The sequence below is a fragment of the Schistocerca cancellata genome, chromosome 10, assembly GCF_023864275.1.
Source record: "Schistocerca cancellata isolate TAMUIC-IGC-003103 chromosome 10, iqSchCanc2.1, whole genome shotgun sequence".
Lineage (NCBI taxonomy): Eukaryota > Metazoa > Arthropoda > Insecta > Orthoptera > Acrididae > Schistocerca > Schistocerca cancellata.
In genome coordinates this window covers 222788076-222800608 of record NC_064635.1, presented here as the reverse complement: position 1 = coordinate 222800608, position 12533 = coordinate 222788076, and the positions used below count along the sequence as shown (strand labels likewise).

General features: G+C 39.0%; 1 protein-coding gene across 12 annotated transcripts in view; it reads right to left on the bottom strand.

Moving 5' to 3' along the window:
• LOC126106877 (longitudinals lacking protein, isoforms N/O/W/X/Y-like) overlaps positions 1-12533 on the bottom strand; it is a 321743-nt gene that overhangs the window by 236300 nt on the left and 72910 nt on the right. For 2 of the 12 annotated variants that reach the window (XM_049913284.1, XM_049913285.1), the window contains one exon: positions 2140-7419. The exons of 9 other annotated variants lie outside the window; for them this stretch is intronic. In XM_049913284.1, coding sequence (XP_049769241.1) covers positions 5729-7150 — 1422 coding nt within the window. In that variant the 5' untranslated portion in view covers positions 7151-7419 and the 3' untranslated portion in view covers positions 2140-5728. Of the gene's footprint in view, positions 1-2139; positions 7420-12533 lie in introns of those variants that run through there. One more of the 12 variants, XR_007523404.1, reaches the window with a different exon arrangement.

Here is a 12533-nt window from a genome sequence, read left to right as displayed (position 1 = left end):
TGAATGTGGTGTCGTCCAAAGAGGAAGGTGCCAAAACAAAGTTGGTACTTTACAATGCAACCACAAGAGACAATAGTCGTTACCAGCCACATCGACAAATGAGCAACACCGGTGTAGCCACACCCAAAAACTCTTTGCTGTGCCACTGCAACGGCTCTTATATTTACATGTCTGTATTGTGTGACAGTTAATGTTGAGATACAGTTTTAAATAATCATGACATTCCTGTTGACCTGGACTGTACAAAGTTAAGAAATTCTTACCTACTTTACAGTAAAGTGAACTAATATTTTGTGTGTTATAGTATCCACTTGGTCTCCTCCCAGAGTAAAGCAAAAAGAACCCACTGTTGTATCAATGAGTGCATTTCTGTCCCGTACAACACCAATGGTATACCTTCTAGATATGCACTCATATTTGTCAGCTTCTGATGAGATAATAGTGTGTCTGGAGTTGGAAACCATTCCTTTTCTGCAACATTTGAGTGAAAATACAATGTTGCACCAGAGATCTGCAACTGACTGCACACATATTGATGAGTGGTTACATTGAAAGCTAATCTACCAGATTGGTTACTTGATGTATGTAGTACTTGCTGATGATCTTTGAGGTTAACAAACACTGTATAAGGAGTAACGACATCTTCAACTGCATGTTACCCTACTCTATGATCAGAATCAGAGTGATTAATAGTTTTCCTTTGGTTTGAAATTGATTTTGGAACCAAAGAAAATCACATGGAACCTACTTACTCAGATAACCCATTTAGAGAGCATCCTCTAAATAACTTCATCTTTCTTTCAGGGCCATTTTGATCTGAGGTAAAGCAGGGCACAGAAATAGGTTCAGATTACAGAGTTTCTGGAGGTACTGATGGCGCCTTGCTCCCACTACCGCTCTGCACGTCGATATCATCTACACATCTATTGCATGACACCTCCCTTATATGAAGAGACTCCAACGGGTAATGCCACCGCTAAGCTCCTCTTGTGGTATATCTAATTCACAATGATACATTCAATCCATCAAAGCTTTAACCATATCATATGCAGAATAATAGTTGGATTATTCTCATAGTTGTCAATGAACAAATCCTCAAATTGTGGACTTCAGGCTAATAGATTTATTTTATCTGCTCTTAAATGATGCCTCTCAGCACTTATTGTGCTGTCCATTAACTTTTCACTGTCCAACAGACCATCAGAAACAGACAAAGTAGCTCGATGCTTATTCCACCTCAAACAAACAATGTTGTTCTCATAGATCCTGCCTATCTTCCTTCACAAGACTTCACATTCTTTTATAAAGCTAGCTTCATTATTACAATAACGACTAAGAATGTTCAGTTTCATTGGAACAAAAGGGAAATAATTATCTCCAAGTTGATCATCTGTACACACTGAATTAATCTTTTTCCAAGTTCTGCAGAACGGAATCTTCACTCGTTTGAATAACAGATAATCCATGGCACGATTCTCCTCCTAATAGCAGGTACAGTTGTTCCTGACTTAGTGTCTAAACCATTTTATGTCACTTCTTGACAGATTGAAACTGATGGGCAAGTGCTCTACCAACTGCTACCTGAGCATGACTCATGACCCCGTCTCTCAGCTGTACTTCTGCCAGTACCTCGTCTCCTACCTTCCAAACTTCACAGAAGTTCTCCCACGAAACTTGTGGGAATAGCACTCCTGGATGAAAGGATGATGGTCTCAAGAAATGGCTTACCCACAGCCTGGGGGACTGTTTCCAGGATCAGTTTTCACTCTAAAGCAGAGTGTGTGATGTCTTGGCAATATGGTTTCCTCCAGGATTTAGTCCAACACGTTCCCCAGGGAGAACTTCTATGAAATTTGGAAGGCACGAGGTCATGTACTGGCAGAAGTAAAGCTGTGGGGACAGGTTGTGAGTCGGGCTTTGGTAGCTCTAGCAGGAGAGCAACTGCCCACAAAAGGCAAAGGTCCTGAGTCTGAGTCTTTGGCCAGCACACAATTTTTTAATTTGCCAGGTAGTTTCATATCTGTGCACACTACAAAGCGAAAATTCATTTTGGTATCTTACATTACTCCAGTTTTATCTTCAAGAAGTTAAAACCAATATATATTTCTAACACACATGTGCAGGGTACAGCAGGGTAATTATAAAAAGAAAAATTCCATGAGAAATTATCACAAATTATGAAGCACACACAATCATAGGGTCATTTTACCTAAATGTCACTGTTAATTGACCCAAATTGTAGTTTATAGAATTATCTGTTATATGCTGTAAACGGTAAGTGCCCTTCTTTATCAACTGCATATCTGACACTATCATTCAGGAAACCAGATATTTTCATGAACCTCAGAAACTTTGATATCAGTATGCACATACACAAAAAATGTATAATTAATTACATTGCTGAATATTACTACAAATGGAACACATGTAGATCTGCAGTGCATTATCGGTGAATTTATTTTACACACTTGTGCTAACCCCTTGCGGAAAAGTATTATAACATTATCAGTGCATTACTCAACATTAATTACACAAGAAAACTGCTCAGTTCAACTGACATACAAGAAGATGCACCACAGACCTCATGGATTTCCATAAATGTGTAATGAATGATGTTATTCTTGAATTTTGAAGCTATATTTATAGGGCAATTATTATTCACCAGAACGTTATCTTGCTATTATGTACTACAGCTACAGTTAAGAAAAGACAAAAGAAGAGGGAATAAGATTTTTAAAAATCATAAAAGTACTTTCTACCAGGGAATCAAACTGTATACTGAACAGTGCAAGGAAATTAAACAGACAACTAAAAACAGTGTATTTAAAAAGGCAGTTAATGCATATCCTTACCGAACCATACTATGTTGTTGTTATATTAAGCTGATATGTACAAATCCAATTTTAAAATTGTAATTGGTTGAATAAATAACTCTCTCTCCAGAAAACCAAAGAGTTCTTACATTATTAAATATACTCCTTATTGGTGTATTTTATGCACAATAAAAATACAGTGTGGTGTGTTAACTGGTCAAAAATTGAAGTAATGTTTGCTACATAGCCAAAAGTCGAACAAATTTATTTTATTAATCAAAGGAAAACACGCACCACTAAATCAAAGCCTATTTTTCATGCTCCCAACCCTCTACTTCCACCTTTCAAAAGAATCAGATCACAGCAATTGTAACAGTGTGGCAACAAAAGACAGAAGACCAATCCCTGTGCTGACTCCACCCAATAATATAATGTCAATGTTCATGTATTTAATTGTACTTTCGAATTTCTAATATGTGTAGCAGCATCAAGGCATAAGTTTCTGTAAGAGTGAACAAGAGGGGCGGGCAATGTGATGTCACAAACAGAAGGAAAAACTGAAGGAGTGTACTGGACTACATGGAGAACTTTAAGAAACACCACGAAAAATTGGTAAATGGAGAGGAGGCGGGAACTGAGAGGGTTAATCTCTACGGTTCGTGAGAAGAGCATGAGAAAATACATCAAGAAAGTCTGAGAAAGTATTGAGACTGTGAGGAAACATCTGTAAATGCAGGAAGAAAAAGTTCCACAATGAATTTCCACTCTACAGCACGGAGCGTGCTGATCTGAACCTTCATGGCAGATTAAACTGTCATAAATCTGGGAAGTCTTGAAGGTGAGAAATGAGGTAATGATAGAAGTGAAGCAGAGAGCATTTCATGAGTTGTACTCAGATAGCTTATTCGGTAGTGCACGTGTCAGTGAAAGGAAGAGGTCTCAAGTTCAAGCCCTGATCCGATACAATACACAGGTTTAATCTGGCAGGACAATTTGCTCGAGTGCATTTGCAAAATGAAATTATGAGTAATGTAGTATGAGTTGACTTTATATATATATTCCGAAAGTAGTTGTATATACGAGTCTTAGCAAATATTCGATTTTATTAAAATACCACATTACTCCTGCTTTTATTTTATGCAACAGGACACATTAACACTTTGGAGACTGGCCCACTCAGAAGAATGTCAGGCCTGGAAAACTGGTCACTTATGCCATTATTTAAAGTGTTACTAGTACATACATAATTGATATACCTTAAACACCAATACATACTAAAAATTGCCACACTTGAAGATTTATTGTTCATATTTCCTTTATTTCTTTGATAGATTACAAATTGTTTGAGCAACTTCATCCTCTTGAGCTTCCAAAATTTCTTGTTCATTCAGCAAATGTGATATATTTCTAGCAGAATTACAGTGAAATTCAAACCTCATGAAATTAAGTTATTGCCGTTACTTTGGCTCAGAAATTTGCAAGAGCAGATGTTACATTAGCTAATATTTCTTTCTAAATATTTCTACAAATTGACAGAAGGCAGCACCTGCCAAGGAATAGGTAGCAAGATGTCTGTATACTGCCCTCTTATGAAGCGAGTCCAGTTTTCGAGCGGCAGGTTCCTAACTCATCGTGAAAGTTGTGGCTTGTGCTATACTAGGGTTCGGTGTTTTGAACACAGCATTCTCGCCTCAGCTACACTTGCACTTCATCTTCAATGTGTTAATCCAGCATACATCATTTATCTACATGGGAGGACCCCATCTGGCTGTTTCTAGTGTTGTCCCACGTGAAAACAAGGGAAACTGGCTAAAATCAAATCCAGGCTGGCAAGCACACCCACCCTCGTCGTTAATCCACAATCAGTTTTATGTGGTACATCTATTATAAACTGCTCCACACATCCTGAGGTGATTGTATCCATTATATCTGTCCCTAGTGTTCATCGCCAATAGTGTAGCCAGACAATAAAAAATTTGTTTATCTGTTTACTTGAAATACAGTACTCTTGTTAAAATAAAATATCACTTGTATTTTATTTTTGGTATTATGACCACGACATTAAGGTTTTCCCAATACGTTATTTCTGTAAAAATCTTTAAAATACAGTAGGGTTCTCTAAAACTGAAATTTAGGCATATGTCAACATACTGTGAAATAAATAGTAATAAAACAGCTAATCACACAGTGCAACACATACAAATACAAACTGAGATCATTATCTTTCACAACACTGATAGATGCATAGACAGCATGATGAGTCCTGTTCGGACATTCAAGAGGGATATGCTGAGAGAGACCACAATGAAACAAGGAAGAAAAGGAGGATTATGAACATGACTATCGAGTGTTAAACACAGTTACAAGTGGGAAAGTTGGAGAAGTTTAAGGAGGAAATGAGAAGAAACAGAATGGACAGTCAGAATTAATCTGGAGGAATAAGTCAAGAAATTATAGGTGTTGGCATAATTATCAGCTGGTACTTCAAGGGGATATTACAACTGTTAGAATTCTGTAATACACTCATATCAACATTTCTTGATGTGCACTCACATAATTAAGGTCTTCACCGCACAAACAATTTTCTGTTCATGACAAACAACCTAACTGATGACAATAGGTGACCTTCACTGACACAATTACTACATTACATCACAAGTCATCTGTTTCGCAAAGCAAACCAGGACTTCAATGACATTGATGTTGCCAAGTTTCCACATAAATTTAAAATATACTCATAGCAACCACAATTTACACAAGGATTAATTTCTGCCCACACAGTGCAAAGTAATCAATGCTTCATGCAACTTACACTACACACTTCCACAGATGGCACAAATCCCTCACAAAAAGCCCTCACTAAAGACCAGGAAGTCACTTGACACCATTTGCCCCTTCTTTGTGTTAGGCTCTTATTACACATCCGCTCCAAAAAGAGCATATTTTTTCTGCATCTGGCAACGAAGAGAAGCCATATGTTTTTTTAAATGATCACTCCTAGCACAGCGATAATTGCAGCGAGGACACTGAAACTGCGGTTCTTTGCCACACTGGAACTTCGCATGTCTCCACAGCCCTGATTGATGCTGGTAAGACTTCCCACAAGAATGACAAATAAACCGATTACGTAATACTATCTGAGATGCTGACAGAGACACGTTACTCAAATCAACACTGCCAAATGGTGAACACGTATTATTAACTTCCTGAGCGCAAAAAATCTCTTCGTATGTAAGATCTTCACTCGCTCTCGTGACTTCCCCAATGTCAACTTCAACACTGTTACAAACATCACGATAATCACCGGCACCAGCATAATCATCTTCGTCATCGAGAGTAAGGTCTTCTACAATTTCCACATTAGTCTCAAGGGCCTCTGGTTTTGTTTCTAGAGATACCTCAACCTGGTGTGCACTAAGACTTTCTGACCTTTCATCAGGTAATACTGCTTCCGGTATTAAAAACCGTTCATTTTTCGCAATGGTCATTTCCCCACTAGAGTTTTGCAACTCCCTACTTGACGACTGATGAGGAATCAGAGTGTATGATGACGAACATACAGTGGTGTTGCTTACAGGCAGCAAGGTTTTTAGCACCTGAGATGAGCTGTCAACTGGTCCAACAGTTGAGTTATGGGTTGTGGCCAGTACTTTCTTTTGAGATGGAAGTTTATCCACACTATCAACATCAGGCGTAATGACTTCAAATGCATTTTGAGCTGTTCCCTCATCAGCACCAGTGTGATTGATATTTTTTCTGGACTTTTGAACAGCTTTAGAAATGGAGTCCACTTCCACAGAACCTCCTTCTTGGGAAGACACACGTGGAGGGCTTTCTCTAAATGACTGCACGTGTTCTCCTCGCTCATTCTGAACCGAGGTAAAGCATGACACAGATGCAGGTTGCGACGAGTGTGTTCCTGGAGACACTGATCGTGCATTTCTTTCACTTCTTTTCTGCATGTCGACGTTGTTCACACACCCACTGCCAGACAGTCCCCTTACCCGAAGGGAATCCGAGAGTTTAAGAATATCATTAAGCTGCTCTTGCGGTACATTTAGTTCACCACGGTACATAAAGTCCAGCAAAGCCTTAAGCACATTGTATTTTACATCATGCAAAATAATAATTGGGTGCTTTTCACAGTTTTCAGAGAACAGTTCGTCAAAATATGGACTACAGGCCGAGAGAATTATCTTGTGTGCTCTTAAATGATGCCCCTCAGCACTAACTGTGCAGTCTGTTAACTTCTCACTGTCCAACAGACCATCAAAAACAGACACCAAAGTAGCTTGATGCTTACTCCACCTCAAATAAACATTGTTGCTCTCATTCATCCTGCCTAGCTGTCTTCACAAGACCTCAAACTCATGTACAAAACTGGTCGAACTACTTCAGTGATATAATTTACTAAAAAATTCAGATTCCTTGGAACAAACGGGAAATAATTATCTCCAAGTTGATCATCTTCAAGCAGTGAAGTAATCTTTCTCCAGGTCTGCACAGCGGAATCTTCACTCGTTTTTGAGTAACAGATAATCCGTGGTAAAGAATCTCCTCCAAATTGCAGACAGAGTTGTTGTTCCAGAAATTCTGAGCGCCTGACCTAGTGTGTAAACAATCTTATGTTAATCCAAATATCTTCAAGAAGAACAAGTTATACAAATATTTACAAAGTATGAGTGTAGGGTACAATGTCCATTAAGACGATTGACCAGAAATGATGAGAAATTAAGAAGAATTTATATTTATTTCACGCAAATGTTATTGAGAACTGACCCACATACAGATACAGGATGACTGCTGTAGAATTTTTTAGCACATACGTTTAAGTTCCATTTTAACATCAGTATTTAGTTTGGCACAATGTGTTGGCAGAACATTGCCACCAACATGTGCCTTCCTACTACATAGAGATTACTTTGTTTGATTATATTTGGTGTAACCAGCTATGGTTTTGCTGTCGATGGGTGTGGCAAAGTTGGGTAACAAATTTTCACTGATTCTGCCCAGACAATTTACTGCACTCCAATACATTTTGTACATTCATCTATCTTATGCTAAGTAAAATAAACTTCAACTTACACATTCTTTTTTGGAACAGAGCAATACACAAAACAAAAAATACCACTTACTGGAATTAGCATAAAAATAACACTTTAACACACAAATTACTATACTTTAATCATTTACATTATGATACATGTAAATAAAGGGGATTTTTCTTACAGAAATTACAGGAAAATACACAAGAGATTCATAATGATTTTTTTCATTAAAACAAAAAAAGGGGGGCTCATGAATTTACCAAGCATTTATATTGTTAATGAAACAGGTATTCCACTATAGGGAATCTTTTGGATGAAGTCTTCAAAGCTGCTTTGTAATTCATAATTCAGCAATTTATTTCCACTTTTGTGCCGTTTTTATGAAGAATTTGAGTTCCTTGAATCAATATATTTTATATGTATCATGGTTTACAATACTGTTACGGTATAGCAAAGGGCAGAATTCAACAGCTTCCAATTTCTGAACTTTAAGCTTTCATTTTCTTTCACTTTCATTCTCAAAATCAGTGTACAAATAACCTGTAGATGATTTTAACTAATGGTGGACCCAAACTGCAGACACACTGAAGAAAACCAAACCAGCTATTTCAGAAGCTTGTTAGTGCCGTAACTTGTGTGGCTGTCAGCTGCCATTTTGCAACATAATCTATTCCTCCAAAATAAATTTTTAAACAATCACAGTTGGGCAAAAGGTGGTGAAGTGTGCAAATATCTACATTACCCAACTGGCAGAAATCACTCGACAGTGCACGAGCCCTATCTGGAAAGGAGTGATGCAATGATATTTTCAGGAAAGAATTTAATTGTTCATCTACCATCTCTCCCCTTGGTCAGTGGCTGGGCCGACAGTAGCACAGCTACTGGCAAGGTCGCCAAAACTGGGGTGGTTTTGACAGAGGAACCAGACAAATTGTGTCCCACAACATAGGAGGGCTCTAGAGGCAAGGTGAAACCAGCTTCCCCAAAAGGGTAAACCTGATAAAAATCCTGGTACTTCAGACTAGGTGCTGGTCATTGGTTCAATAACCCCATACGGTAAAAAATGGCAATAGCAAAAACTCAACAAAAGCCTTGGATACTGGATGGAAAGTAAATATCACAACCCTTACAAAGAAAAAGAAAAAAGGACTTGAAAATAGCAACTGGAATCTGAGGACAACACTTCAGCATGGAAAAAGGAAATAATTAGGCAATGAACTCTTAAAATTTAATTATAGTGATGTAGGGCTACCGGAAATAAGATGGAGAGGAAATGGGCAGACTGACGAACAAAAGTACTCATTAATACATAGTGGGCAAGAGGAATGCACAGGCCAATTTGGAACAACGTTTGAAATAAGCAAAGAAGCTAGGGAAACCTTATTAGAATTTGAATCCATTAATGAAAGAATGTGCAGACTTAGAATAGGAGAGAAATTTAGGAACGTATCAATAGCAAATCCACATACATCAACAGAGGAAGAGGAGGATATAGTATAAGAACAGTTCTACGGAGATACTGAACATACATAATTATGATTTAATGTTAGTTGTAGAAAATTTTAACATAAAAATTGCAAGGACCGAGTATAAACATAAATGCCAACTCCAACCTGATTAATGATCAGGTCATTATGGAAAATGCACTGTTCTGGGAACAGTTTGAAAACTTATTGCTAGGAAAAGGTGTAAGGTTTGACTCAAGGGGAACAAAGTGGTTCCTACCTTCTTTCCAATATGTAGCAACCATTAACATAATACTGTAGGAGTACGATGATTATAACATTGAACATACAGAACTTTCTCCATGGTATGTTAGTTTAGATGCATGTACATCATTAATAACAGCAATTCAGAATATTGGTTTTATTGCATTTATAATTAAATATCTGAAGTGGCACAGAGACTAGTACTCTCTACATCTGTAATAGAATGCCAAGTCGCACCAACTATCCATCTTGCTGATATTTGCCGCCATTTATGAACTATTCCGTGAATGAGAGGAACATCGTACCCGTGATGATGTTTAAATAAAGAAGAAAATAGTACGAAAGATTAAAATATTTAAATCAAATCAATTCTAATAGTTGCAGCATGCAGCATGTGCCTCCTTGTGTCTTCTAAATACATTAAAAAAAGTTTTACCTATCTGATGTTACATGTGTGTTTTAAAGAATAACAAACCAACTGACTCACAAGGAGTTAACCTGTAATTTTTTTTTATATTTTCTGTGTTTACTGGAAAATGTGGAAATAAGTCAGACAGCAATGTAAATAATTTTACTTATATTTTATTTTATGTAATTCCTAGGTAAATTTGAAGTTTTTTTTACTGGAGACCATAACTGCTTTCCTTAAGTGTTATATATTACGTAGTTCATATACAGGGCGCCATACAGCCAACTGTGTGTTCCCCACATAGTCTACCTTCATTAAACAGTAGTATTCAAAGAACTGTGACTGACACCCGAACAACAGGGAACTGACATACATTGAAACTAGAAAATAGTGGTATGTAATCTATTGTATAAGCCATTAAGGTTATGCTACGAGTTTTTATAGTATCACCTGGCCACATACACTCATACTCATAAATTAAGGCTAAGTCTTGTACATGGTGAAAAAACGCTCTGGTGGGCGGTTTGTGGGTTAAATCACCTCTGAGTGTAACCATGCAGTGCATTTGACCTGCAGTCGTCGCACGGTGGCACTGGCAGCAGTCCACATACGCAGAGGTGTGACAGTGCATGTCAGAGTACGGAGCAGCGAGTAACTGCGCAGACGTTTTCAGATGTGCTAATGGTGAGGGGTAGAATACTAGGGCAACTGGAGGCTGGGCAAACACAGCAGGTCACAGCACGGGCCCTGCGTGTGCCACTAAGTGTGATCTCAAGATTAAGGCAACAATTCCAGCAGACAGGAAACGTGTGCAGGCGCTACAGTACGGAACGTCCACAGTGTACATCACAATAAGAAGACCGATATCTCACCCATCAGTGCCCGCAGACGGCCACGAAGTACTGCAAGTAGTCTTGCTCGGGATCTTACCGCAGCCACTGGAACAGTTGTCTCCAGACGACTGAACAGACACGGTTTATTCGCCCAGAGACCTGCAAGGTGCAGTCCACTGACCCCTGGGCACAGGAGAGCCCGTAAAGCCTGGTGTCAAGAACACAGTACATTGTCATTGGACCAGTGGTCCCAGATTATGTTCACGGACGAGTCCAGGTATAGTCTGAACAGTGATTCTCACCGAGTTTTCATCTGGCGTGAACCAGGAACCAGATACCAACCCCTTAATGTCCTTGAAAGAGACCTGTATGGAGGTCATGGTTTGATGGTGTGGGGTGGAATTATGATTGGTGCACGTACACCACTGCATGTCTTTGACAGAGGAACTGTAACAGGTCAGGTGTATCGGGACGTCATTTTGCACCAGAATGACTGCCTTTTCAGGGGTGCAATGGGTCCCACCTTCCTCCTGATGGATGACAATGCACGGCCTCACCGAGCTGCCATCGTAGAGGAGTACCTTGAAACAGAAGATATCAGGCGAATGGAGTGGCCCGCCAGTTCTCCAGACCTAAACCCCATCGTGCACGTCTGGGATGCTCTCGGTCGATGTATTGCTGAACGTCTCCAAACCCCTACAGCACTTCAGTTGCACCGACAGGCACTGAAGCAAGAATGGGAGGCTATACCCCCGCAGCTGCTCGACCACCCGATCCAGAGTATGCCAACCTGTTGTGCGGCCTGTGTACGTGTGCATGGTGATCTTATCCCATACTGATGTTGGGGAACATGCGCAGGAAACAGTAGGGTTTTGTACCACATGTGTTTCGGGATGGTTTTCTCAACTTATCACCAATACCGTGGACTCAGGGGCCTGTGTCATGTGTGTTCCCTATGTGCCTATGCTTTAGCGCCAGTTTTGTGTGGTGCCACGTTGTGCCCAAAATCTGGGTTTGCAAAATAAAACCTGCATAAAAGGATGACCAATTGCTATGCTCTATCATCTGTGTAACATGAACAGAGATTCTCTGGAAAATATTCATTGCACAAAGAAAACAACAAGAATGTAAATATACTATGCCAATTTGCAGCAGGGAATAATATTATAATTGAGTGTACATACTTCCCACATATTATGTGGTACATGGAAGTCAGCAGTCAGTAAAATAGCCAACCAGATTAACCTTATTTTAGCAAATGCCCACCACTCCACTGTGCCTATAGAGGCACATAGCTACACAGGATCAATTATGACTCAGATCACTATATGGTAAAAATCAGCCTCAAGAGAGAAACTGTTAATAGTGAATTACCAGATACCACATGACCTACTGCCATTGACAGCAATCTCGTGAATGTGGTAAACAAAAGAATTCCACATTCCTGAGCTTACCACAATCACGAGGTTTTGCTGTCTGGTATGACAATCTATATCAGTGGTTAAGTGACCAGAAAATTTAGTTGTAGCATTGGGCACCCTTCCTGTGCCGACAACCTTAATGTGGAGTAATGAATGTCACTCTTCCATCTTCTATTGTAATTATGAACGAGGGTCACCCAGAAAGTGATGCACCACATTTTTTTTTCTTCAACAATTCTTTATTAAACATAATAAGACTTACACACATGAAATAATGGTGTTTTATCTACACACCCTACT